General features: G+C 33.4%; 3 protein-coding genes and 1 long non-coding RNA gene across 10 annotated transcripts; all 4 read left to right on the forward strand.

Annotated features, from left to right (window-relative positions):
• Positions 1 to 6,153, forward strand: LOC107473768 (auxin response factor 8). Of its 2 annotated transcripts, XM_021136335.2 has the most exons (13): positions 1 to 316; positions 392 to 757; positions 909 to 1,024; positions 1,175 to 1,273; positions 1,369 to 1,425; positions 1,523 to 1,678; positions 1,756 to 1,840; positions 3,214 to 3,304; positions 3,396 to 3,560; positions 3,646 to 3,768; positions 4,057 to 4,132; positions 4,443 to 4,590; positions 5,109 to 6,153. In XM_021136335.2, the coding sequence occupies exons 2-13, from the start codon at positions 712 to 714 to the stop codon at positions 6,116 to 6,118; spliced, it is 2,172 nt and encodes a 723-aa protein (XP_020991994.2). In that variant the 5' UTR covers positions 1 to 316; positions 392 to 711; the 3' UTR covers positions 6,119 to 6,153. The 2 variants fall into 2 exon arrangements, with proteins under 2 accessions (XP_020991994.2, XP_052113214.1); XM_052257254.1 differs by having other exon boundaries at positions 1 to 757.
• Positions 6,154 to 6,771: 618 nt separating this feature from the next.
• On the forward strand, positions 6,772 to 7,201 carry LOC127744807 (auxin response factor 8-like; the record flags this gene model as incomplete). Its single annotated transcript, XM_052257255.1, is given in 1 exon segment — positions 6,772 to 7,201. A coding segment is annotated over 1 exon segment (124 nt), but the record flags the coding sequence as incomplete, so codon positions are not given.
• A 7,110-nt stretch (positions 7,202 to 14,311) lies between these two features.
• LOC127744752 (uncharacterized) lies at positions 14,312 to 18,999 on the forward strand. 6 transcript variants are annotated; one of them, XR_008005780.1, is made up of 7 exons: positions 14,312 to 15,277; positions 15,432 to 15,540; positions 16,215 to 16,276; positions 16,448 to 16,841; positions 17,648 to 17,688; positions 18,391 to 18,497; positions 18,749 to 18,999. It is a non-coding gene; the product is annotated as an uncharacterized LOC127744752 (long non-coding RNA). The 6 variants fall into 6 exon arrangements; XR_008005781.1 differs by having other exon boundaries at positions 14,312 to 15,009; positions 15,158 to 15,277; positions 16,448 to 17,688; XR_008005783.1 differs by having other exon boundaries at positions 14,312 to 14,648; positions 14,868 to 15,277; positions 16,448 to 17,688.
• Positions 19,000 to 23,117: 4,118 nt separating this feature from the next.
• On the forward strand, positions 23,118 to 23,540 carry LOC110278144 (uncharacterized). The gene has a single exon (XM_021136336.1). It carries the CDS (start codon positions 23,118 to 23,120, stop codon positions 23,538 to 23,540), a length of 423 nt encoding a protein of 140 aa, XP_020991995.1.
• The last annotated feature ends 4,132 nt before the right edge of the window (positions 23,541 to 27,672 follow it).

Genomic DNA, 27,672 nt, shown 5'->3' on the forward strand with positions numbered 1-27,672 from the left:
AACAAAAAAATCTCTTCTTCAGTTTTGTGGGGGATGTGTCACAGTGATGATAGATAAACCACAAAAGAGAGACACTTTACTACGTTCAACACACTTTCATTCACTTGCTGGCTTTTACCGCTGCTACTTGCTATTCTTGCAACCCTTTCATTTTTGCTTTATTATCTTTCTTCCTCTTTTTCTTTTCTTTTTTTTCTTCTTGTGTTCTTTTACTATTTCTGTTCCTTTCATGGAGATCTTGAGCAACATGTCACCAACTTTTTTGATGTTGTTGTTGGTGCAGCTTGGTTAATTCTGGATTGGGTTCAACTCATAGGTCATCATGTTCCATGCCTTTATTTGATTGAAATGTTTTTGTTGCAAACACTGATATAATATCCCCCTTTTGCAGTGAAGGATTGGATTGATTCTCTTCTAGCTAGTTGTTGGTTCTAGCTTCTCTTTTTTTCTTTTGGTGGTGAGGTTGTTAGTTCTATTAACTAGTTAACTACTACGGTGAATTGGTGAAGTTGTGCTTTCTTTTATGGATCCCATTGTTGAGTGATGTGTGTTTTTCTGGGGATGGAGTACATTGGCAAGTGGGAGGAATGTGAAGGCTATGAGAGGAATTGAGGGGGGTGGTGGTGGTTGAAATGAGTTAGGGTTCCATGTGTGTGTGTGTGATTACTGAAAACTTTGTCTTCAAAAGGAGGGAAAAGGGTAAAGCTTGATATGAAGCTTTCAACATCAGGGTTGCCTCAGCAGGGACAACATGAAGGTATCTATGCACTTTTGCATATTGAAAAAGAAACAGAAAATTTTATTACATGAATATTTCAAGTCTCTTTCAATGCCCCTTTTGTGTTTGTTTAAATGCCACTGTGAGTGTTTTCCTTTTTTCTCTTTTTTTGTGATAACCTGATTTATAGGAGGGGAGAAGAAGTGCTTGAATTCTGAGCTATGGCATGCATGTGCGGGTCCATTGGTGTCCCTACCAACTGCAGGGACTCGTGTGGTTTACTTCCCTCAGGGTCATAGTGAGCAGGTGCTTTATACTACATTGATTGTTTTGTGTATTTTCGTACTTGGGAAGGTGCATTGACTTTGGATTGAAAGCAATTCAATCTAGTTTCTTGTGGTTGATTATACATATGAATCAACATTGAACTGAACATGTGATGAACAATGATTCTAGGTTGCTGCCACAACTAACAGAGAAGTTGATGGCCACATACCGAATTACCCGAGCTTGCCTCCCCAGTTGATTTGCCAACTTCACAATGTCACGATGCATGTCGGTATTATGTCTTTAGCGACGATAGTTCAGTTACCTTTTCCTTCTTCCATTAGAGTAAACTTAGTCAACTAGAGTATGCATTAATTTTCCAGGCAGATGTTGAAACAGATGAAGTTTATGCCCAAATGACACTGCAGCCGTTGACTCCGGTATTTGTCGTTCTTTGACAACTTGTTTCACTTGTAATGAGGCTGTTTTATATTTCTAGAGTTGGAATTTGTGCTTTTGGTTATGCATTGCATGCAGCAAGAGCAGAAGGATACATTTCTTCCCATGGAATTGGGAGTTCCAAGTAAGCAGCCCTCAAATTATTTTTGCAAGACCTTAACTGCTAGTGACACCAGCACACATGGAGGGTTTTCTGTTCCGCGTCGTGCAGCTGAGAAAGTTTTCCCTCCGCTGGTAGTATCCGTTGTATTTTCTTTGTGGGTTTCTCTTGTAGAATATAGATGCATTTCTCTTCTATATGGGTTGTACAGGATTTCTCATTGCAACCGCCTGCACAAGAACTAATTGCTAGAGATCTCCATGATGTTGAGTGGAAATTTCGTCATATTTTTAGGGGTAAGAGTTGTATTATTTCGTTCTTTTGACTGCAATGGCTTGCTATCTTATACTTCTACCATGTCCATGTGTGGATTTTCCCTTTTCTGTGGATAACAATAAAGCTAGCATGATAAAAAGATTGAAATATCTTCTGGAAGCATAGGTAGCTGTATGCTAGTAGGTTGTACTGATTCACATGTTTCCTATTAACTTATAGTTATATGATTTGCTTAATTGCTTTAATAACTTGCCTTTCTTGAAAGAACCTTTAATCATATATAGGATAGGGCCTGTTTTCTCCCCGGAAGACATGCCGGCAAACCAATACATCCTTCCTTTAGCATGTACGAACTTTGTGCTGTACTTGCTTGTGTGTATATTTGCATTGATTATCCCAGTATACACATTAAGATCTCTAGTTTAGAGTAGGGGCGCTGGAATCTTAAGGCAACTAAGCACTTTAATGTTACCAGCTATGGTATAAAATGATTTTAAAATTATATGTGCTCTCCTTTGACCATGAACTCGATTTATATTGCTAATGATCATGTGAGCAATTTATTCTGTACCATCCATGAGTTTTGCTGTTGTGTATGCCAAATGCATAACCTTAAAAATTATATATTATCAATTAGCACATGATCAGTTTATCTTAAAATCATGCCGATCTCTGATATTGTGAATCAATTAGGTTTCTCTAGAATACATCCTGTGAGGAACATAAATGATATCTAATTTTACAGTCTCTCCTACTGATTGTCATCCAATAGGAAATCAAATTGTACTAATACTCTATTAGGAAAGTCTATTTTCCCTTGTACACAAGAGGATTATGTCCAAATGTTATGGTGTTTTGTTGATCTGGAGTGAAAAAATCTGTGTATAGATAGAGCGTAGCAAGGTAATTTAGCTTTTGGTTTTACCCCTTGTCGAAACTATGCTACATTATCTCAGTGTGGAACTGAAGGAATTTATTTTATTTGGACTACTTATACAAATTACAAATAGAATAATGTGGCGAAACCAACTATTTAATTTGACAAATACATCCAAATAGCTAGATTGCCGGCACATATGTATATTCCATTAATTGCATCACTTCTGTTTACCCATTAAAATTGGACTTTTTAGTAGTGATGGCAGCCAAATTACCTTTTAACAAGGAATGTTGGCTTATAAAAAGGTAGCTCCAAATATTTGGTCTTCAGCATATGCTGGGCCTCTGTCGTTGAGGTATACATTTGTTTTTGTACATTATAACGGAAATTTCATTTTACCAATCCTCTGCTTGGGAGCACTTGATTTATTGTTTAAGAAAGCAGGCTTAACTACATAAATTGATGAAACTATCTGATTAAGGTGACATGTCTATTGCTTGCATGTCATTTCAGGACAGCCAAAGAGGCACCTTCTTACTACCGGCTGGAGTGTATTTGTTAGTGCCAAAAGACTTGTGGCAGGAGATTCTGTGCTTTTCATATGGTGTTTACTTTTACCTTTTTGTCAACTTAAATTTCCCCTTTGATGCTGCAGAAAGCTTGTTTACTGTTTCTATATGCATTTCCATTATTAGGAATGAAAAGAATCAGCTTCTTTTGGGAATACGTCGTGCCAATCGACCACAAACTGTAATGCCTTCTTCAGTTCTATCCAGTGATAGTATGCATATTGGGCTTCTTGCAGCAGCTGCCCATGCTGCAGCAACTAATAGCTGTTTCACGGTGTTCTATAATCCAAGGTTGTGAATGTTGCAATACATTTCATCTTCTGATGCCACCCTATTAGAAATTACAATGTTTTTTTGACAGTTCCGTCTTGGGCAGGGCTAGTCCATCCGAGTTCGTCATACCACTTTCAAAATATATCAAAGCTGTATACCATACACGTGTTTCTGTTGGTATGCGTTTCAGGATGCTTTTCGAGACCGAAGAATCAAGTGTCCGGAGGTACTTACAGCAATCAAATATATATTTTTGTTAGGATAAATATAGTTGAATGTATGATACAGGAGTAAAAAACAGCTTGCCTGAATGTTTGGCCCCTATTTGTATGGAGCACATGAACTTTTTATTTTGGAGGATTTTCCCTCAGATATGTTTAGAGATTGAAAAGTTTTCTTCATTGAAATAGTGTTTTTGCTTCTGTGCTTTTTTGTTTTCCAAAATTCATTTATGCTGTGTGGCATCATGCTACTTTTCTTTTACTTAGGCAGAAGTCACTTTTTCTTTTTGCAGGTACATGGGTACAATAACTGGAATAAGTGACTTGGATCCAGTTCGTTGGCCAAATTCTCATTGGCGATCTGTAAAGGTATATAAGATCACAATCTAATGCATAAAATTAGGCACATCATGCAATGTATTCGGTTGTTAAACCAAAGTTAATGCCATCTTGCAAATATAACCTTAAGGAATTGTACTGGTTATGCTATTGTAGCTTTCTTCTTTTGCAGCCATGTTTAAATACGTACAATGTTAAATGTCACAGTCAGGAAGATAAGGATAGGAATTCAATTGGCGTAAAGCTTCACAATTTGTGTTCCATGCCTTAAAGAGTGTCCTTGAAACTTCATAAGCTAGCAACTTTATGAGCAACCTTTTCTTCCTTCTTTACCTTGTAGGTTGGTTGGGATGAATCCACAGCAGGAGATAGGCAGCCAAGAGTATCACTATGGGAAATTGAGCCTTTAACAACATTCCCAATGTATCCGTCACTATTTCCGCTCAGATTGAAACGTCCATGGCATCCTGGCACCTCATCTTTTCTTGGTACTAGTTTTATTTCAGTTCTAGTTTTTCAAACTGTCTTCCACCTAATTGCAATATAGATGGTATAATATGACATCAATGCCATGGGTTATAGAAGAGATATCATTTCATTCTAAAGAGAAGAGACACTGATAAGATTTTGTAGTGTTACATTTAAATTTACATATTTCTTTTTTTCTTGCATACAAAAACAAAATATTTACTGATCCTCCCTGTCCCACAATTTTGTTTTCCTTGTTTGACAATGTATCTTCAAATGAAAAATAGTTAATATTGAATATTGAAATCAAATTAGCCACATTAGATTGTCCATGTGCTTCATGAACAAAACAAAAGGGATTGGATCTCTTTGTTCATATTTACTTAACAAAAGACGGTAATAACTTAATATTGAATATTGAGATCAAATTAGCCACATCAGGCCACATCAGATTTTCCATGATCTTCATTAACAAAATAAAAGGGGATTAGATCTCTTTGTATCATATTTACCTAACGAAAAAAAGTTCATGTTACAGATGGCAGAGATGACCCAACTAATGGGCTAATGTGGCTTAGAGGTGGACCTGGCGACCAAGGTCTGAATTCAATCAATTTTCAAAGTGTTGGAATGCTGCCATGGATGCAGCAGAGGCTTGATCCGGCTTTGCTTGGAAATGATCATAATCAGCAGTACCAAGCCATGTTGGCAGCTGGTTTGCAGAACATAGGGAGTGGAGAACTCTTGAGGCAACAAATGTTGAATTTCCAACAGCCTTTCAATTATCTTCATCAATCAGGAAATGTCAACACTTCTATCCAGCTTCAGCAGCAGCAGCAAACGATTCAGCAATCAGTGCCTTCTAATATCTTGCAGCCACAAGCACCAGTATTGGGAGAGAACATGACTCAGCAGCAGCTCTTTCAGAAATCGCACAACAACCGAGAAGACCATGCGGAGCAGCACACTTATCAAGATGCACTTCTAGTTCAGGGTGACCAGCTCCACCAAAGGCAACACTCTAGTTTGCCTTCGCCATCGTATTCAAAATCAGAGTTTGTAGATTCAAGCATGAAGTTTGAAGCATCAGGTTCACCAGGACAGAACATGCTTGGTTCACTTTGTCCTGAAGGGAGCAGCAATCTCTTGAATTTATCCAGAGGTGGTCATTCGATACCGACAGAACAGTCACCCCAACAATCATGGCCTGCAAAGTATACACCTATGCAGGTTAATGCTTTTGGCAACTCAATGTCACATGTGCAATATTCTGGAAAAGATATTGCAGTGGCATCACCACATCGTAATTCAGACACTCAGAATCCAACCCTCTTTGGAGTCAATATTGATTCATCCGGTCTTCTACTCCCTGCCACTGTCCCACATTATACGACTTCATCCGCTGATACCGATGCTTCAACAATGCCATTAGGGAATTCTGGATACCAGGGTCCTCTATATGCTTGTATGCAAGATTCATCTGAGTTAATGCAAAGTGCGGGACAAGTTGACCCCCAAAACCAGACACCAACCTTTGTCAAGGTTTGAGTCATACTATTACAACTAACTGCTGCTTTCTGAGTCATTTATAATATAGTTTTGTATTTTTACAGGTTTACGTGGGAGTAAGTACAACTTCATATTTACACAATTTAGTTTTGCTCAATGAATTTGTCTCATTCTATCCACAGCCCTTCACCTTAGCAAAACATGCAATGTTTATTTTATTGGCTTCGAATTCTTTTTGGTCCTTGTAAATATTGTGAATCTTGGTTTTGTTCCCAATGAAGTTTCTTTTTGGTTTCAATCCAAACATTTCAAGAGGTATTTGGTTTTGATACCTATAAAAATCCTCTTTTGATAATAGGTTAATACATATTGAAAAATAATAGGTTTTGATCCACAAAAGATTATGATAATTTGCTACTCTGAAAATATTATCTAAACCAAATTATCATAATTGTTAGAGACTTCAAACAATTATAGAATATTACTATAATATGGGGGACTAAGAAACAAACAAAATGATAGGAACGTAAACGAAATGTTTTTGAAAATATTTGGATCCAAACCAATTTTCTTTTTTTATAAGGACCATTAGAGGCTAAAAACTTATTTAAACCTTATTTATTTCATCTTATAAGATTTTCTTGACATTTTTCCTTCTTTGGTACGTGGATTTTCTGCATAACCTTTTATAGATCATTTGTCAACAATGTTTGGTATATCAAAATACTTTCACCTGAAGATATTCAAAAGATGGGAGATCAAGGCGTAGAATCTCGCGACAGTGCTCCCGGCCTACCATCAATAGGGGATTACTGAGATATTGAAAACTATCCCTTCAATTCCCACGGTCATGACATAAGTATCACATGCTTTGAACACTACTTTTAGACCAGAACTTGCATATCTAGATATGTTCTGTATTATCTATCTGTTCCACTTTCACCATCTTAATTACTTGGAGAGTTGATAAAATTTATGATAAGAAACTTAGGACAAACTATTTTTGTTTAATCAAGAGAATCTCAGGACAAAGATTTGTTCTACTAGTTTGTAACTTATGTACTGAATGCTAGAAATGTTAGTATTATTATTATCACTATTCACTACTGTACTATTTGGTAACTCTCTTGCATGAGCTAATTTTGTAGAAAGAAATCTAGAGAATGCTGAAAGGTTAGGTTATGTTTCATGTTATTTGTGGCATTGCGTCCCAATGGAATGGCCTTATAGCTTGGTTCAGATTTTACTCTTGATTTTGTGTATGCCATTCTTAGTTGTGATAGCTTCTCGAACGATCCATTTGGTGATTTTTTTTCTGAGTTTTAGACCTTTTTTAAGTATTAATCTTTGCCTGCTTTTACACACTAAAATTTCAGATTAGCCAGTTAGCAACCTATTCTGAACACTTGATTTTAGAATGTGTTTGGATAAATCATTTGAAGGGAATATATCTTTTAGGAGTATGTTAAATTTTTTATTTGGAAATCATTTGTTTGGATATTAATAGAAATAATTTTGAGATAATATTCAATTTGATTCCTGAACTTGCATGTAAGGCTCAATTTAGTCCTTCGAGTTTTAATTGTCTTTATTTAGTCCTCAAACTTTGTGAATATAACTTATGTTAGTCCTTGAAATAATTTTTAACGTACAAACGTTAACGGAACACTGTCGTGAACAGTCGGACGTCACACTAAATTTTGTAAAATGATGTTTTAGTTTTGGCACTCAAATAATCCAAAAACATTGTAAATGGTGTTTATTAAAATTTTATCTAACAAAATAAGTGATACGATGCCCTTTTTGAACTATTTAAATGTCAAAATTAAAACTGCATCATTTTACAAGTTTTAACAGGACATCTGATAGTTTATAACAGCGCTTCATTAACATTTTCATACTAAAAATCGTCTCACGGACTAATATGAGGCACGTTTATAAACTTTGGGGACTAAATAGAGATAATTAAAATCTCAAGAACTAAATTGAGACTCGCGTGTAAGTTCAGAGACTAAATTGCTTAATAATTTTTCAGATTCTAATCATTTTTATAGAATATTTTATTTAATTCAAAACAAAGAATTTATAATCTCCTCACAGGAGAGAATGCAAAGGCTCGTGAGATTCTGTCAGAGTTGTACAAAGATGTTATTAACGTGTTGGAAAAGCATTTTAATTAGGGTGATTATCTATTCCAGTCCTTAGCAATTTTTTTTTTAGAAAGATCACAATCCTCCATAAAAACAAATCTCCCTTTCTGGCCTTTGATCTTTCCGTCAATGATTTATCAGGGGTTAATGGGACATGTTTTTATCAGGGGTTAATGGGACATGTTTAGGTGGCATGTGAAATTGTTAATTTGTGCTAATTAAAATTGATAGTTTTTTTTTTGGTTGGAATTTCGTCATCTTCCGGGATAATTGTCAAGAAGAGAAACTCTTGGGAGCTAGTAATTTTTAGTATTTTTAGTTATTATTTAACTAGTACAAATATTAAATTGTTATTTTACTAATTTATGTATGTAAATTCTGAAAAACGTGGATGCAAATTATATTAATTCATGGATGCAAATTGTATTGATTTATGTGTGCAAAATTCTAATAAATATATGTGCAAATTATATATTTTTTGTGTACAAAATGTCTGTAAATATGGGTCCAAATTATTGTAGGCTAAGTGCTGGCAAAAAATAATAATATTTGCTGGCCATGTAGCATTGTACTTGTCAAGAATTGCTTATGATTTTTTTTTCTATTTTCTATTACTTTTTTCATATATATTAGTTAAATTTGTTATGTAAGAATTGTGAAATATTATTTTTTTAAGAATAATGCAACACATACAAGTCTTTTTGGCATCAAAGTCCAATCAAGTTGACCTAAATCCAACAAAAACAAACTTCAAAATAGAGTGTGTAACGCTTCAAAGCTACGCACATTAATATGAAAAACGGTTCCACTTTCTTCTTCAAAATTGCAACAAAGAAACTTCAAATCTAAGCTCAAAATCTCTCAAAAATATGTGAAAATTTTCGCGAAAACTCAAGAAATATCGAAGATACGTTTGAAATCTTCAACAACAAACACTGAAAGAGAAGGCGAAAGATTATTAAAGATAAATCGTCCATATTTTTCACTTCTCTTTTGCATTTTCTATCGCGAAATACTAAATAGTCATATTTCTATCTATTAGTAGATTCAGTTTGTGTTCTCGCAATATTGTAGATATGAATGTTCTCTTTATACTGTTCATTCGTGATAAATGTGTTAGATCGGTGTAAGAATATTGTCGTAGTGCTTCTGGTGTCATTTAATCTATATTTATGACATTTTCTTATCCGAAATTGATTTGCATGTGTTTTTTTTATTTTATGTTTGAGTGATTTGAATGCCTTGAACTGAGTTTGTAGCAAGTAATCAGTAAGTACTTTCGGTATATTTTGACTGAATTATTGTGCAATTGGTGTTTTTGTCCTATATTTGGTGTAATCAGGCCATAGAATGCTGGAGTTATTCTGTGCATGTTTTGAGTGATTTTCATGTCTTTTTGTGCATATTTGAGTAATTTGCATGCTTTGAACGGAGTTTGTAGCAAGTAATTAGTAAGTAGTTTCAGTGCTTTTTGACTGAATTGAAGTGTAATTGGTGTTTTTGTTCTGAATTTGGTGTAATTAGGCCATTGAATGTTGTTGTAGTGCTTCTGTTGTCAATTTATGCATGTTTGAGTGATTTTCATGTATTTTTGTGCATGTTTGAGTGATTGCCATGCTTTGAACTGAGTTTGTGACAAGTAATCAGTAAGTACTTTCGGTGCATTTTGACCGAATTGAGGTGTAATTAGTGTTTTTATCCTGAATTTAGTGTAATTAGGCCATAAAATGTTGTTGTAGTGCTTCTAGTTTCATTTTGTGCATGGTTAAGTGATTTTCATGAGTTAAATGTAGTGTTGTTTTCTATTAACCAAATTCTTTATTCTTTATAGCAAAATGACAATGAAAAAAGTTGCTGTGAAGAACATCTCAAAGAAGAAGACACTAGTATATAATGTAAACGTATATATGTTATGACAACTCCATTTTTGTTCTATAACTATAAATATAGTTATATAATATAATTTTTATTTATTTACAAAACATTCATGATTTGCAATGCTCCACAAGATCAATATCAGATATATTCAGCAAAATAAAGAAAAATCTTGTGGATGAATTGAGATTTGGTATGATGAGACATATCCCGGGCTTGAATGTGACCCATAAACTGTTGAAAGAATTGGCTAATTCCTTTGATCCGTTTAATAACTTCATGGACACATGGTATGGGGTAATCAAGATCACTCTTGACAAGATAATGGATGTCTTGGGCTTAAATGCATCCGGTAAAAATCCATTTTGTAATCTATTATATCAATCAAATTTTGGTATTTTTTTATATTACTTCTGTGTTATTAAAATATTTTTGCTGCTGTTGTAGGGGATTACTTTCCAGACAAAATAATCTAAAAAGAAATCAACGAGGAACAGAAGGAAGTTTTTAAAAGCTTCAAAGGTTGTTATTTGTCACTTTTGATAAAGTCTTTGATTGACATGAGTGTGGATAGACTAGAAAATTAATTGAAATTCAATAGGACATTCATCCTCTTCATTCAAAAGTGTTTCTTGTTGCCAACAACAATAAGCAAAATTTCTCCGGTTCACATGCCACTCAAAGGAATCAGAGGGCATAAATTGCAAAACAAATATACAATTGATGGTTGTCTCTTTACGCTCATGATTATATATTTTCATGAATCCACATATACATGAATAGGCCGGCGGATAGAATTCCCAAACCACTATGAGTGCAACATTGGACAAGAGAGATGCTCGTTAAAAGGATAGAATGTGAGGCGAAGGATGAAATGGTAACTCAACAGAAATTATTCCCTTAAATTTCGGTGCATTTGTTTGAAATATATTCTGCTAATCAAATAATTTTCTGTTTTAGTGCCTCATAAGAAGAGCACAACTGAGGGGACAATCAAAAAAAGAAAAGAAGAAAAAAACGAAGTAACAAAAGAAGAAACCTGTTGTATTGGACTCATCTTCAGAAAGCAAAACTGATTGTGAGTATGAGTCTGATTCTGAATATGACTCTGAAGAGATATCGAAAAGAAAAAAACAACCCAAAACATTGGCAAAGATGTAAGTGTTACTTTTCGATATCTTTTGTAAATATTTATTCTATTTATTTACCTCATGTGTTTTTACCTTTTTAGGATGGAATCCAAAAAGAGGAAACATGTTATTGTGGATTCATCTTTTTAAACAGAGACTGAATCTGATGATAAATAAAATTCAGAAACTATTATTGTAAAACTATGTTCTGTTTTTTCATCAAAATTTTTTTTATAAATATATTTTTTTGTATGTATTCTCAAAAGTGAAGAAATCCAGAAAAAAAAAAACAGAAAAAAAGGTTGAAGAAAAAAATAAAAATCCTTCAAAAAAGTATATCTTAATTTTCGGTGTTTTTTTTGTCAATATTTATTATTTTTATTTTCCTGATGATTCTTTTCTTTTCCAGGATATAGGCCAAAACAAAAAATATTCCAAAAAAGGCAACACCCCTGAAAAAAAGAAAACTTGTTCAGCCTAAACAACCAAAAAATGGGCACGACTCGACAGAAGCTCACTTTGATTCTTCACAAACGTAAGATTCGATAATTTATATTGTTTCTTTGCTAAAATTTTCTAAAAGATGATATAATTACTTTAGTTTTACTGAGTAATATTTATTTTGTCCTTAGAATGTCACCTGTGAATTCGTCGAGTGAAAATGATTCTATATTTCAAACACGGTCAAACTATCAGGGTCTGTAAATGCACAAAGTGATCTGATTAATATGTCTCTTTGTCTTACCATTTCTTTATTTCTTGTACTACCATAATGTGCTTTCTAATTTCATATATATATTTTTTAGAAAAAAAACCCTCTAAGATTTTTTTCAAGAAAAAAAGGCATGAAAAAAAAGAAAAAAAATGAGTTTGCAGCATGCAACTTTGTAAGTTCGCATACAATAAAAGTTTTATTATTGTTCAATGATTGAGGTGCTTTTTGAGATAATTTCGGTGCATTTCAAGTTTAAAGTACAAGAAGAAACAATGGATGAAGCCAACCCTATTCAGCAAGCTTACCCAGTTGATCAAGCAAGAATAAAGGAAAGGATAAAACATTCACCAAAATCTGATAAGTGAGTAAAGTATTTAACTATATTGTTGAATTTTTTATTTTGTTTAATTTTATTGACTTAATTGACACTGAATTTTGTTTAATATGAGTACCATAACTATTAATCTCGGGACATACCTTAAAGATCAAATGCTTGTGCTACGAAGACAAACTCAATCTGAATATGAACTACTGAATATATGAGTTTTTCAATTTAGTTTTTCGTTCCAATAATTGAGTTAACGGTTTTATCAAAAATTTGTTAATGTTTACTGCTTAATAATTTCTTTATTATTTGCCTTGATTAGAGTGCCACTACAAGTAATTGCTCCTTCAATAGAAACCTTTGCATCCAGCTCTCAGCATACTCAGCAAGAACCTGTTGCACAGTCTCCAATACAAGAATTTTTGCAATAAGAACCTGTTAATGCGTAAGTTCTAGTTACATTCCTTTTTGTTGCATAATTCTTTTTTGGTGCTTTCTTAAACAATTTGATATCTCATTTTGCAGTCCTTCACAACCACATCAAGAAGCTCCTAAGGAAGCTTGGAAAAGGAAATTCAGCATGAAGTTCCTCTTAATGCGTAAATTCTAATTAATAAATTTCTCTTATAATAGTTTTGGTACATTCTTTAACTATTTTATGTGGCATTCTGCAGTCCTCCATCGGCTCAAGATCTCAAAGATGGTTTGTTGACGGTTGCAAATATTGTATTGGATGATGACTTTGGTACACCATTCTTTGACTTTGGCATAATTCAATCAACCGATGAAGCTACAATTACACAAGAGGATGAACCACCAGCCAAGAAGAGAAAATTTCAAAAATTGGAACTCAAGAGAACCTCGTGTTGGCTGATGAGTTAGAAATGCTGGTTGATGATGTTATGGATGCTGGGGTTGTAACAGCATTAAAATTTGCCAAGTAGACAAGTCCACAACTAATGCAACAAGATGTACAGCTGAGTTTGAGCTTCCTTGAAAAGTTTAAGACTCCAGTCAAGCAAAAAGAAATAACGGAAGAGTTTAGAGACAAATGCTATCATTGGGCCACAAATATCAAGACATTCAAAAATGACACCAGTAATGAATGGGAGATTATATTCAAGTTGAAGCATGAAAATCTATTCGAAGGAGCTAGATTTTATTTTGCATCTTTAAAACCAAAAGAATTTGTTAAAAATCTGGTAAATTCTTCTGCTATAACACTAAAGCTTTTTTTTATGAATTATTGTACCATATATGTAATTTAATTTGGGTCATTTGTTTTCATAAGTGTTCTCCGTAGTGTGCCAACTTCTCAACAAGAAGAAATCTAAAAAAAATTGAAGAATAGATATATTGTGTCCATCTAATACTGTGGTAAGCTCTACTACAATTAAACTTTAACCTCAATTTTGGTGCATTTTGAAAATATATTATATGCTAAAAGTTATTATTTCGATGTAGAATAACATGTTGATGAAGTTTGAGCATAACTACATTAATCCAGTAATCAAGAAGGCCTAAAGCATTAATGAATATAAGAACTACCTTTTTAGACAAAAAAAAAGCTAGCATCCTATCCATTTATAAATTTTTATTTCTAAAACTTCTTAAATAATTTTTCATTCTATGTCATTTAGACTAAAATATTGTCCTATTTACCCAAATGTTAGTTATTTGCCCCAATTTGCCATGGAAGACATTAGTGGCTGTGGATTTCGAATGTGCAAAATAAAATATTTCATGTGCTTGACCCCATTCAAAAAGAATCTCCCAATGAAGAAAGAACAAAATAAATAAATTTGTGGTAAGTTGTTTACACAATACATATTTTTATTTTCTTTATCTTGTTTGTCTTCTTGTGTTGAATTGAGTTTGTGCATCGTAATCATTAATTAATTTTGGTGTAATCACTACGCCAGAAGCGGCAAATGGCGGCAGCAATATGCCAGCGATTTTAGAAATACCGCTAAAATGCTAGATTGCGGCAGTCTCGATGACGGTTTTAAATAGGGCTGCTAAATCAAATAATTTGACTCTGGCTTAAGGGAAAAACGCAATGCACACAAAGAAATCCCCAATTGGAATTAAAAAAGAAACCCTCTCCTTCCGTGATTCAAGAAAAATGTAAAACCTCTAAGGGCTCTCTGCCTTGCCGCTGCGCTCGAAATCATGCCACCCTCATCATATTGCTTGGCCATCGCTCCATCCTATTGCATCGCCTTGCATGCAAATCCCCCTCTTGCTGCCTGTTCAGTCCGCTGCTCCTGCAAATCTCGCGAACGAAATCTTCCCACAATCCGCCACCCACGCACCATCCTTCTTTCGTTCTGATATGTTCCATCTTTGCTACTGCTTGCTTTCCTCTTTCCCGGTTTGATCTTCTCTCTGTGCTCGCTTTCAATTAATTAATGTGTATTAGGGTTATCTATTAGGAATTAGGATGAGCTTTTGAATCTATTGTAATTGATGGGTTTTCATTTAAGCTCTTTGTCTTGAGTTCCCATATGATTAGTCAATTAGTATTTCCCAATATTTATTTTTTAATCTTTCCTCTGTTGATGGTACGGATACTTCTGATTAATTTTGCAAGCAAGATTGGTGCTATAGTTACCAAGATTTGGAGTTCAGAAGTCACCCATGTGATTGCATCTACTGATGAAAATAGAGCATGCTCTAGGACAGTAAAAGTTCTTATGGCAATTCTAAATAGGGATGGGTTCTCAAAATGGATTGTAAGTTATTGTGGTTCTACGTTTTCTTACTTTATTACTTTTATCCTCATATTTGATTTCTAATTATTGAGTTCTTTAGTCACTTAATGACTTCATTATTTGGTTCTTATTCTGCAACGATTATGTTCATTTGAGCGTTGGAGGTTAGAAGGAAGAATAGAATTTGTGGAACAGTTTGATCAAATGTAATGTTCTACATAGTGGCATTCTTTCTGAACTTATAGTTCTCTGCCATGTGAAGTTCACATTTTGCTTTGATATTTATAAGGTAATCTATATATTTAGTTTTATAATAGTTATTTGATGGAAATTTTATTTTGAGAAAATTTTAAGACTAAATTGACTTGACAATTTAAAAGTGTTAGGATTAACTTGATTAAATTTTTGTTTCTGTATCATCTCATATCATCTAAATAATGCAGAACATCAACAAAATAAAGAAGGTCAAGTGCCCCGTATTGGTGATAGTGTTTTCTTCACTTTTCATTCAAATTTCATCTGATCATCACTCTTCTCCATGAATTGTTGAAGGTAATTCCTCTAATATACTTCCTCTCTACTTTTGTACTTATCAAGTTAACTAGTTTATTCAAAAGTTTTAATCTTTTGTTTAGATTTTAGTATTTTCATGTATGATTAGTTTATCTAGCATGTAGGTCTTCATTAATTTCTCCAAATAATTAGCTTGTGCTGTCGGTGAGGAAAAAAGTTATATATTGATTTTTAATTTATTATAAAAAATTATTTATCTATTTATCGGTTTAATTCAATGTAAAAGGTTGTATAATTATGCATGTGGTGCCTTGTGTATATTATATTTTAATTAGATTGGTGTAGGAACTTGGTTTGCGTAGTTTAAGAAATGGTGGTAGGTGGGAAATTGCATAATTAGGTCTGGGACCAGGTGGTGTTGGTAATTGTTATGGTTAATCTAAGTCTATAACTATAGCTTGGTTGAGCTAAGTTGGTTTCATTTTCTGGGTTGTATTTGGTTTTGACCTCTATGTTGACTTTTCAGTTTCACCCTTTTTTGTGAAATGTTGAATGTAACGAAGTGTGAAAATGGTGTTAATCAATGTGCGTTGTGCCTGTAGAGATATAAAATGATTACTAATTGTGTCACTTTTTGGAATCTTTCTGTTGAGTTTGAGTGATTATGTAATGATGTCTTACTTGTTGTTTGTGTCATTGGGATATTTAATTAGCAAGTGATTAGATTGGATGGACAAGCATTCTGGGGATTCTGTGCTAACTCATGGTGCCACAGGTGCTTTCTCTCACTCCATGTTTAATGCATGTGTGTGTAGTTGCAAGGACATAGATATTTGTCTTTAAATTAAGAAAAGAAATCAAATTCCAGCTGTTTAATGTATATATACTGTTGTTAGTATTATGAAGCATCATTCCGAACGATCCTAATGTTGTTTGTAATGAACAGGATCGGATCGGAGCAGAGGGGATGCATGCTGTGATGAATCTTACATACACATGCATAGTGAATGCTGATCACTTTAACCCCATATATTTACATTCTAGATAGATTTGTTTTTTTTTCTATTTTATAGATTTTTCTTATTGGTTACTAACGTTGTTACGGTCTTTTCACGAATTAAATTTTGTATTTCTTAATTAAACACCAGTATTGAGGATCTTCTAATTTAATGAATTAACTGACATGAGTCTTATATATATATATATATAAGATAGGAATTTAGCAGGACATGAGTGAAAGCAGGACCACATTGTATTGGAATTTAGCACAAGACAGAGAGTATTTTCATCAAAATGGAATGCCATTAAATAATCAACAGCTACCAAAAGGAGAGATGTAGGTACAGTATTATTATTCCAAAGGTTTCTCATCACTCAACTGATCAAGGACCTCCTCCTTTTCATATTTAACAACTTAATAGCCTTTATTTTAGAACAATAACCATACCAAATGATACCTAAGATCCTAGTGTTGCAATTAACACTGTTACATATATAATAGTTAATTAAGCTTGATATATATCTAATTCTTTTGAGTCAATATAGGAAAAAATTAAAGGTGGGGTTTACAAGCTAAAATCGGGACATAACACTTGGGAATCAGAGATCATTGTTTAGAGTGTTGGGAAAGTAGCATTCATCTTTTCAAAAATTAGATTGTATAGGCTCTTATTTTTATAGTGTCATGCATGCATGATTGTATAGAGTTATTAGCAACCACACTTTACTCGAACTCGCCAATAATTCACACATACAAAAAGTATAGCCAACCAAGTAGCTCACAACTTAGTAAAACTTAGCTTGCTTATTCCACCCTAATAATTCTATTTAGTAAGAAGAATCTCCAACAGTAGCTATACAGACCTTAGTAATAACAAAACAAGACCTAAATTAAATTATTAGCAATAAGCTTACCTACCTTTGATCATATATATTATTATAGTGATATGAAAAGGGCGTATATATGTTTTCTTTATTGGTGAGACATGATGACAGTGGGTAGGTAATATAACTAATTTTCAAAGACAGTGATTATATGCTTTCATCTCATAACTAGATAACCATCGGGGGAACCTCTACCCTTTTTTTAATTAAACTAGTTCTTTTGGCTTTGTATCGTTGGATGATTGATGGAAACAATTTGCAGGTCTAGTTGAGGACCAACAACTGATGGAGACCTTAGTGTCGGTATAAGTGCTCCTAGTACTACATCAATTAAAAGCTTTGCTAAAATTTGATCAAAGCATTAACTAAAAGCTTTGATACAGCTAATAGAATTTTCTTAGCATAGTAGTTTTGTGTTCAATATTTTTTGAGTAAATAACTTACAAATAAATATTTTTTTTAGTTAATGGTTTAGAATTATCTACGAGTTTAATATATTTTATTTAGTATTTTTTGTGTTAATATCTCAAGTTTAATAAATATGATGTAAAGAAAATATGTTATAATGAAAAAAAATGGTATAAACAATTGTAGTTGGTCAGTTCTTTTTTTAAGCTTGTGTATGAAATTGCGGCAGTTCGAAACCGCCGCAATTTTTTTTTTAAAAAACCCACATAAATTTGCAGCGGTTTTAAAACCGCCACAAATTTTTTAAAAAAATCCACTTACCAAAATAGCGGCGGTTCTGCAACCGCCGCAAAATTGTCAACTTGATTTGCTGCGGTTGTGCCAGCGGTTCATTAGAACCACCGCAAAATCAAATCTCCACCCCGGCAACTAATAGGTGACGCTTGTGAAACCGCTGGAATTTCAGTTTGCGGCGGTTTAAAACTGCCACAAATCCCTAAATAAACCGCCGTAAATTACCGTTTCTATTGTAGTGAATTCTTTGTCAAATTAATTAATTTGTACTGCTTCTTATGTTTGGCTTTCTGTACTTTTTAGAGCTTGATGATATTAGAAATGAGGGTGTATGCTGGAGCAAAACCTTTGGTGGAGAATCAAGAGAGCATTAAAGCACCATATATTTCACTCAATGGTCAATGAATATCGTAAGTACTGTTATTTAATATATTTTATTGTGCTTTCGTGTAACTATCCTATTAAACATATTTTACTTTGTTATTTTATTTTTGTTTATTAGCTGAAATTACGGAATATATGTCATGGAATAGCTAGAGACAATTCATCCCAAAAAGATTAGAAAAGGAAAATACACATGAAAATTTGAAAACAAGTAAGTATCATTAAAAATACATAATTCTTTACTTCTAACTTAAAAATAAATTTCCTTAAATTGTAGGAAAAAGTTGATCGTTTTAGAGTGGAATATGCTTCGATTGTTATCTTTAATGAAATAAATCGAGAGATAAAGTCATTGCTGAATCTGAAGGCATAAGACTCTCAAAGCTATCTGCTGCAATATCAAGTCCTTTCTGTAAATTTTCATTAGAAAATATAGAAAGTGTATATGTTGAATGTTGTAAATTGTTATGAATTTATACACTGGTTGAGTATTGAATTATCTGTGTATTGTATAGTTAAAACAAAAATATCCATTGCATCTTTGTAAATATTAAATTGAAACTTTTGATAAATTTCTTTGTCAAATTAAACTTCTATAAATCTGTTTGTACTGTATTGCAGAATTTGAAGCCCTATTAATCAAAGTTCACAATTATTAGGTTTAATATATTGAAGAAACTACAAATGCATCGAATTTCTTCTCATTCAACCTGATACTATTTACTATTAAACAATTGAAAAAATAATTTAAAAACCAACAGTAACTTGGTAAATGGAACAACACAACACAATTTAGAAAGTAAACCTCATTCTATTAAAAAATAAAAATTTTACACTCATTACACTGAAATTCATTCAAATAAACACTGAGAAACCTATATTATTTTCTTGATTCTCTAAACTGATAATTCATAATTTGTCCATGATAAAGCCTAGAATTTGACTGCACCACTGATCCATCATCTAAAAGGTTTAACTGCAAAAAGTAAATCGTATATTAGCACAATTATCAACATGCACAAAGACTATTTGAATTTCAACTTAAACAACAACATATGCATCAGACACAATGTATGAAAATCAACAAAAAGAAAATCACCATCATCCTTATATCCCTGGAGCAATGAAGCATGCCCCAATTCAGACAGCAAAATAAACCAAATATTAAACCTAAATCCACATGCAATTCTAACTAACTAACTAAAATGCTATTAAACTAAGCTAACTATACTAACTGAACAGAACGTAAACAGAACGTAGCAAGGAATGCAGGGGAGACCTGGGAAAAGTAGAAATAGGGAAGAAGCTGAACAAAAGGCTAGAAGTAAAGTTAGTATCCATGTCAACAAATCACATAGATATGGAGGTAACCGAGAAGGACAGTGATCGAAAGTGAAGAGCCACTGGCTTCTATGGATGCCCGAAAAACCAAAACAAAAAGGTTAGTTGGGATATTTTAAATGTGCTTGGATGTAATTCTAGACTACCTTGGATTATTTTTGGAGATTTTAATCAGGTGTTAAATAAAAATGAGAAGAGAGGAGGAAACCCAGTTGGCTATCTCAAGTAGAGGGCTTCATAGAGGCCATACAATCAAATAGCTTGTTGGACCTAGGCTTTGATGGTCATCCTTTTACATGGTCAAATGGGAAATCGGGTGATAGGAATATTCAAGAATGTCTGGATAGGGCCTAGCGAATGTAGAATGGAAAGAACTCTTTCCAATAACAACAGTCCAACACTTGGGAAGATTCAAATCAGACCACAGTCCAATTCTAATAGACTTACAGGGCGACCGCCGTTTCAAGTTTGAGGAGTTTTGGTTATCGAATGAAGAGTGTTACAAGGTTGTTAAAGAATCTTGGAGAAATGGCACAAGAACGCTTGAAGAAAAGTTAGGGCAATGCAGGAGAAGGCTGGATAGATAGGGGGAGGAAAATTTTAGGAATATCCCAAAGAAGATTAGAGAAGAACAAAAGGAACTAGCCCACTTAAACTCAATCCAGCAAACTGAAAAGGTTTTGAGGAACACCAGGGAAGTAGAAGCTAAACTGGATGAATTATTAAAACTGGAGGAAATTTGGTTGTCGCAAAGATCAAGAGCCAACTGGCTGAGACATGGTGATAGAAACACGAAGTATTTTCACCAGAAAGCATCTCAGAGAAAAATAAGAAATAAGGTCGAAGCGATAATAGATGATGCGGGAAGAAAGATTGAAGATGAGAAAAAAATTGAATATGTGATGAGGAGTTTTTTTGAAGGACTTTTCTCATCGGAGGAGACAGTAGAGGCAACGAAGATCTGTGAAGTTGTCGGAGGCCGAATAGATGAGGAGAAGTTTCAATTTCTAAATAAGGATTTCTCTAGAGAGGAAGTGACGCAAGCTCTCCAGCAAATGCATCCAACAAAGGCTCCTAGGCCAGATGGTATGTCAGCCTTGTTTTACCAAAAGATATGGCCTATAGTAGGGGAAGAAATAACCAGAATAGTGCTCAAGATTCTTAACGAAGGTGCTTATCCAAAACCAATTAACCACACCCACATCTGCATGATACCCAAGGTAGCTAAACCAAAGCATACAAGGAAATTCAAGCCAATCTCATTATGTAACGTGATCATGAAGATAGCTACCAAGACAATGGCAAATAGACTAAAGAGAATCCTACCTCAGATTGTAAGAGAAAATCAGAGCGCCTTTGTTCTCAGGAGGCTTATTACAGATAATGGTTTGGTTGCGTTTGATATCTTCCACTACATGAAGAAGAAGACGGAGGGAAATAAAGGGTATGTGGGGATGAAGCTCGACATAGAGAAAGCCTACGATAGAGTTGAATAGAGTTTCTTAAGAGAAGTCCAAATCTCCATGGGATTTCCGGACAGGTGGGTTGAAATTATTTGGAGATGCGTGAGTACGACGTCCTTCTCGATATTACTGAATGGGTGTGCCAGGGAAAGTCTTTCAACCAGGGAGAGAATTGAGGTAGGGGGACCCTATTTCCCCCTACCTGTTCATTCTTTGTATGGAGGTACTCTCTGGTAATCTAAACAGAGCACAAGAAAACATACAAATTCAAGGGATCAAGATAGCCAGACACAGCCCATAAATAAATCATCTATTCTTTGCAGACGATAGTATTTTATTCACTAGGGCCTCTGATCAGTCAATCCAAGCCATGACAAAAATACTGAATTCTTACCAGAACACGTAAGGACAGCGCATCAACCTAGAGAAGTCGGAGATGTCTTTTAGCCAAAACATTCCTACTAACAGACAGATGATCATCCAAGATCGGATGGGGTTTAAGGCGGTGGAAAGACACTCGAAGTACTTAGGTCTACCAACTTTGGTGGGGAGATCTAAGAAGAGGGTTTTTGAGTTTGTTCAAGAGAGAGTTTGGAAGAAACTTAGAGGTTGGAAGGAGAAGACATTATCAAGAGTGGGAAAGGAGATTCTTATAAAGTCAGTTGTTCAGGCTATCCCGACATACATATTGTGCTTTTTCAAGTTGCCGAACAGCCTCTGTAGCCATATAGAGGCAATGATTAACAGATTCTATTGGGGTTCGAGGGAGGGGGAGAGAAAGATACATTGGGTCAGATGGGAGAAGTTGTGTTTACCTAAAGACAGAGGAGGTTTGGGGTTCAGAGAAGTAGAGGCTTTCAATTTGGCGCTCTGGTGAAACAAGGGTGGAGAATGATCAACAACCCAGACTCATTGGCAACAAGAATTCTAAAAGGTAAATACTTTAACAGAAAATCCTTCCGGAACTCGGATCTAGGCTGGGTACCAAGCTACACTTGGAGAAGCATATGGCAAGTTAAGGGTGTTATTGAGATAGGTGGATATTGAAAAATAGGAGATAGAAAAAATGTTAGCATTTGGAAGGATCCATGGCTTCCGAAACAAAATGGCTCCAAGCCATGGACTGCACCAAATACTTTGGATTTAACAGCACAAGTGGCAGAACTCATTCAAACAGAAGATAGGAGTTGGAACAGAGATTTAATAGAACAAATATTTCTACCATTTGAGAGCCAACAAATCCTAAACATTTCAATCCCAAGAATAGACCAACCAGACAGGTTTATATGGAAAACAGCTAGAGATGGCATCTTCAAAGTCAAATTAGCATACCATGAAATTAAAGCCATAAATCAGAACCAGTCCATAGACACAGAGAGTGAAGGAAGAAAGGAGGTTACCTGGAAAGAAGTTTGGCAAATTAAAGCACCACCAAGATCAAAGAACTTTCTTTGGCGTTTGATCCATGGATCCCTCCCTACAAACAAAAATCTCTGCAGAAGAGGGATGACGAGAGCTCCGTTATGTACTAAATGACGGAAAGCCACATAATTCTGGGATGTCGGTTCGCAAAGAAGTTCTAATTTGCGACCCATTGCTGCTGAGAATGAAAGATGAGGCTGGAACTACTCTGAAGGAATGGGTTGCTATATTGTTGGGAAATCTGGAAGAGAAAGAAAAAACTCTACATCTGCACCCTGATACACCAGTTGTGGATTGCGAGAAATAGAAGAACCTTCGAAGGTAGAGAAGACACAATTGAAGCAGAAGTGGACACATGCAAAGAAAATAGCGAACGAATTTTGAAAAGCTCAAGTACAGGAAAAGGAGAGAGGCTCTGTAATGACCACCCAAATGAAGCATAATTGGGAACCACCAACTACCACTCTCATTAAAATTAATGTGGATGCAGCCATATCCAATGGTAATAATGGAGGAGTTGAAGCGGTGATTAGGAATGGTATGGGTCACATTCTTACAGCAGCAATATGGCCCACAACACAACCACTTGAAGCCCATGAAACAGAGGCTCTTGCAATATATTTGGGGATGAAGCTAGCAAAAGAATGTTGCTTTATGGAGATTGTTGTAGAGAGTGATTGCATAGAAGTGGTAAATGCACTCAAACACGGTAGACCAAACCCAACTTGCTTCAGAGCTTTTGTAGTAGATGCTCTATCTTTGATATGTAACTTTAGATTAATGGCTTTCACTCATGTTAAACAAAGTGGAAACAAAGTAGCCCATGAATTAGCAAAAGAGTAGTGCTACACATACAAGTCATTTGGGTTTACAAGTCATACAAGTTAGGCCAAACCACACGCGCGCTACTCAACGGTTTTCATAGCGTGCTTCGCGTTCCTCCTCCTCCTCCTCTTCCTCCTTTTTCTCCTTCTTCTTTGCGTTTCTCCTCCTTTTTCTTCGCATGTTTCATCTTTATCATTGTTTTTCTATTACTGCTGTTGCTGTAATTTTTTCTCCTCTTTCTCTGTCTATTGATTTTATAACATTATGTATTTTTTTCTTCTTTGTTTGATTTTTTCTTCCAAGAAGAATTATAAGAAATAAAATAAGAAGATGAGGAAGAAGAAGCAGTAGAAGATGAGGAGGAGGAAGATGAAGAGTTTTGAATTATGCAGAACTTATCAGAATAAAAATACACCCAAAATTCTTAAAAATATACCCAAATATCTTCGTGTTACACCTAAATTTGCTGCAAATATAGAAAAATATTTTCTCTAATGCTGCATTTTTTTCTTCTTTTTTTCTTTATTTCTTTCTTTCTTTTAGTTAAATGAATGTAAGTTCATCCTCTTCCAAGTAATTTTGCAGCATTATGTGTTTTTTCTTCTTCTTTATTTGATTTTTTTTTTGTTTTTATTCTTGTTAAGAGAGTAAAACAATAAGAAACTTGAGAAGGTAAAACAAAATAGAAAAAGATGAATAAGAAAAAAAAGAAGATAGTTATGATGATGAAAAAAAGAAGCAGTAGAATATGAGGAAGAGGAAGAAAAAGAGTTTTGAATTATGTAGAACTTATCAGAATAAATATACACCCAAAATTCTTAAAATACACCCAAATTTACTGTAAATACAGAAAAATATTTTTTTAATGCAAAACTTTTACATTATATTCAAATTAAACCATCAACGATGAAATATTGTTCACCTACAGAATCATAAACTACTAACAAAAAAATTAACTAGAAGAAATTTCAATGAAAAAAGAAGAAGGAAGAGGAGGAAGTGGTGGTGTTGGTGGCGACGATAACGAAAGAACGTGCAATGAAGAAGAAGAAGAAGAAGAAGAAGAAGACGAAGAAGAAGAACGTGCAGTGAAAAACGTGCAGTAACGGCTGAAAGCGCGTGAATATAAATAACTTGTAAAGACTTGTATAGGAAAATACTTATATATGGAGAATTATTCTTAGCAAAAATAGCCCATACCAATCTTAATACTATATGGATGGAAGAGGCTCCTAACCATATTCAAAATTTGGCTTGGCTGGACATTATAGCCCATATGAAATGAAAGTCTCTTCTTCCAACAACAACAACAACAACAACAACAACAACAACAACAACAACAACAACAATAATAATGCATTTAAAGTATGTTAATTTATTTGATTTTTTTCTTATGCATATTACAAAAATAATTATTTCCAAAACAAAAAAGTAATTATTTATAAATGAACATAATTAATTATACGACAAAGATAATACCAATACGTTTATTTTTATCAAATTAAATCCTATTAAATTATTAATTTAAATTCAATCTATTTAATTTTTAATTTCAAAAACATTTCATACATTGTTATGTGTGTGAAAAAATTACGTAGAGATTTTTAATTGCCCAATCATGCCATTAATACATTCTCTTGCACTTTCTAAACCATACATTATTCTGTGTGCGAAAACTTTCAATTATTACCTTTTGCTATAATCTTAAACTACTTCATGATACCAATAATTTTCTTTCTCCTGCTAATTATATCATTGTATACTATCGTATACTATTTAACGTACTAATAAATAAAATTCATAATGTAAAATTGATATCATTACAACCAGTGGCAGAACTTTCTTGGGACAATGGAGGCCACAACCCCCCAAAACTTTTATAAGTAGTTCTATCTCAAAGAAAAATAAGTTAGCTCAATTAGTTAAAATAATATGCTTCCAACTTATATACTTGTGTTCAACACCCATCTTCACCATTCTTTAAAATTTTTTTTCTTGCATGCATATATTTAAATCAATATTACACTGAATTATATTCGATTTTTCGTATATTTTTATGCATTATTTTATTTTTAGAATAATGAAAATTATAGTATAACTAATACTAATATCAGTTATTAATAAAAAGTTAATATTTTATTTTAAATCAAAATTACAAGTTAAATGTTATTGTAGTATCAACACTGTTTACATTAATAAATTTTAATATTTTTATTTTATTAAAAATTTAAGATTTTATTTTGTTGTATTGTATTGTTTGATTGTAATGAAAATAATACCAAAAATAATTAATCTTGAGACTTTTGAGAGATAAATATTATCGAAAATAAAATTAATCTTTTAAAATGTTACAAAATAATTTATAAGTTGTAATCGTTTTTGTATAATTTAAATAAAAATCAATTTTTTTGAAAAGAAAAATTAGTTTTTAGATTAAAAAATGATTTTTTAAATAAAAATAAGTTTTTATGAGCAAAAACTACTTTTTTCATGTAAAAAGTAATTATTTTTTTAAAATTGACTTTTTATTTAAAATCAAATTGGTTTATTAATCTAAACAATTTTTTTTTACAAAAATCATATTTACTTTTTTAGTTAACCTTAACCATATGTAATCCTACATTTTAATTAATAAATTTAAAAATAAAATAATTATAATTATAATTTTTATTTTAATATAAATACTATTATATAATTTTTTTATTAGATTTTTAGTCACTCTAAAAATTTCTTTTAAGCACCATCACTGATTGCAACTTTATCCAAAATCCGAATTAAATTAAGATTTAACAAATTATAAGTCACTCAACTATTTGTTTCCATAACAAACAACATTATTGTACAATCCGTTCCAACCAAAAACCACACAACTTCACGAAAATCAGTTATTTTTTTCCCAACCCAAACTTTCATGTGAAACAAATAAATTGTCACATTTTCATCAACAAAACTAACGACAATCGACTGGAGATCAACCAGATAACAAAAATATTCGAGGTCCTATAAAAAAAGCCCACAACCTTAATTAACAACATCAACCATTAATCAATTTCACTTGATTAATCCCTTTCGATCAACACGCAACACAGATTTTGACAGTTTGCAGATCTTGTCCTTCTCCGTCGAAACACACACCACACGCATTTGTTTATCATTTGCCCACGTACGTTTCACAGGTGAGGAACAAAAATTATTTTCTCACCGTAGCATTGGCCCTAAATTAAAACACATAACCATTGTTAACAAAATCGAACCAGACCAACCGGCTCGATCGAAATTCCAATAAACTGGACCTTAAATCGGTCCGGTCCGATAATCTGACCGGATGAGGCAATGAACCGGTGCGAATCGGTCAAAACCGGTCAAACTCGGTAAGACTGGTTCGATCGAATCGCTTGAGTTTCAAAATTTTTTCAAAATGTTGAATCTAGGGTTCGAACCCCCCTCATCAAGAAAAAACATGATACTCACAACCACCAAGTTGTTCAACTTGTTATCAATATATATGCAAATTAATATATATATATAACTTTTAGCAAATCATTTACTTCTATTTAATTTATTTTAATTTTAGTTATAAACTCATTCCTTCTTATATTAATTATATTTTTAAATTCAACCAGTGACCCACCGATTGAACCAATAACCCAATGACCTAACCGGTTCAATCACCAATTCGGTTCTAACAACTATGCACATAACTGCATCTAGTTCTTTTTTTCACTTTTCTCCTCTTCATCTACTTCACTTTTCTCTTCATCTACTTCTCTTTCTGTATTCATTTAAAAACCAGTCAATTTTCGATTTGACTCACCAGTCTCCAACTGATTTTCCAATTTTTATACGGTTCTTTGGTTGGTCAATTTTTTTGTTAGATTAAATTGCTTGTCATCGGTTTATAATTCAACCGGTTCAACCAACTAATTCGAACCAATTTTCAAAACCTTGAAAATAGTCTCGATTACAAAAACTTATTTATTTATAATGCAAAGATTATCAATATTTTATAAAAACTTATTTAATTTTATTCAATGGACATATACTCATGTAAGGATTGATAATAAATCTAGCCAAAACCGTATCACGTACTTTTTTTTTTTTAAATGTAGTAAATCTAGCCAAAACCTATCACGTCCATTTTTTTTAATGA

The sequence above is a fragment of the Arachis duranensis genome, chromosome 2, assembly GCF_000817695.3.
Source record: "Arachis duranensis cultivar V14167 chromosome 2, aradu.V14167.gnm2.J7QH, whole genome shotgun sequence".
Lineage (NCBI taxonomy): Eukaryota > Viridiplantae > Streptophyta > Magnoliopsida > Fabales > Fabaceae > Arachis > Arachis duranensis.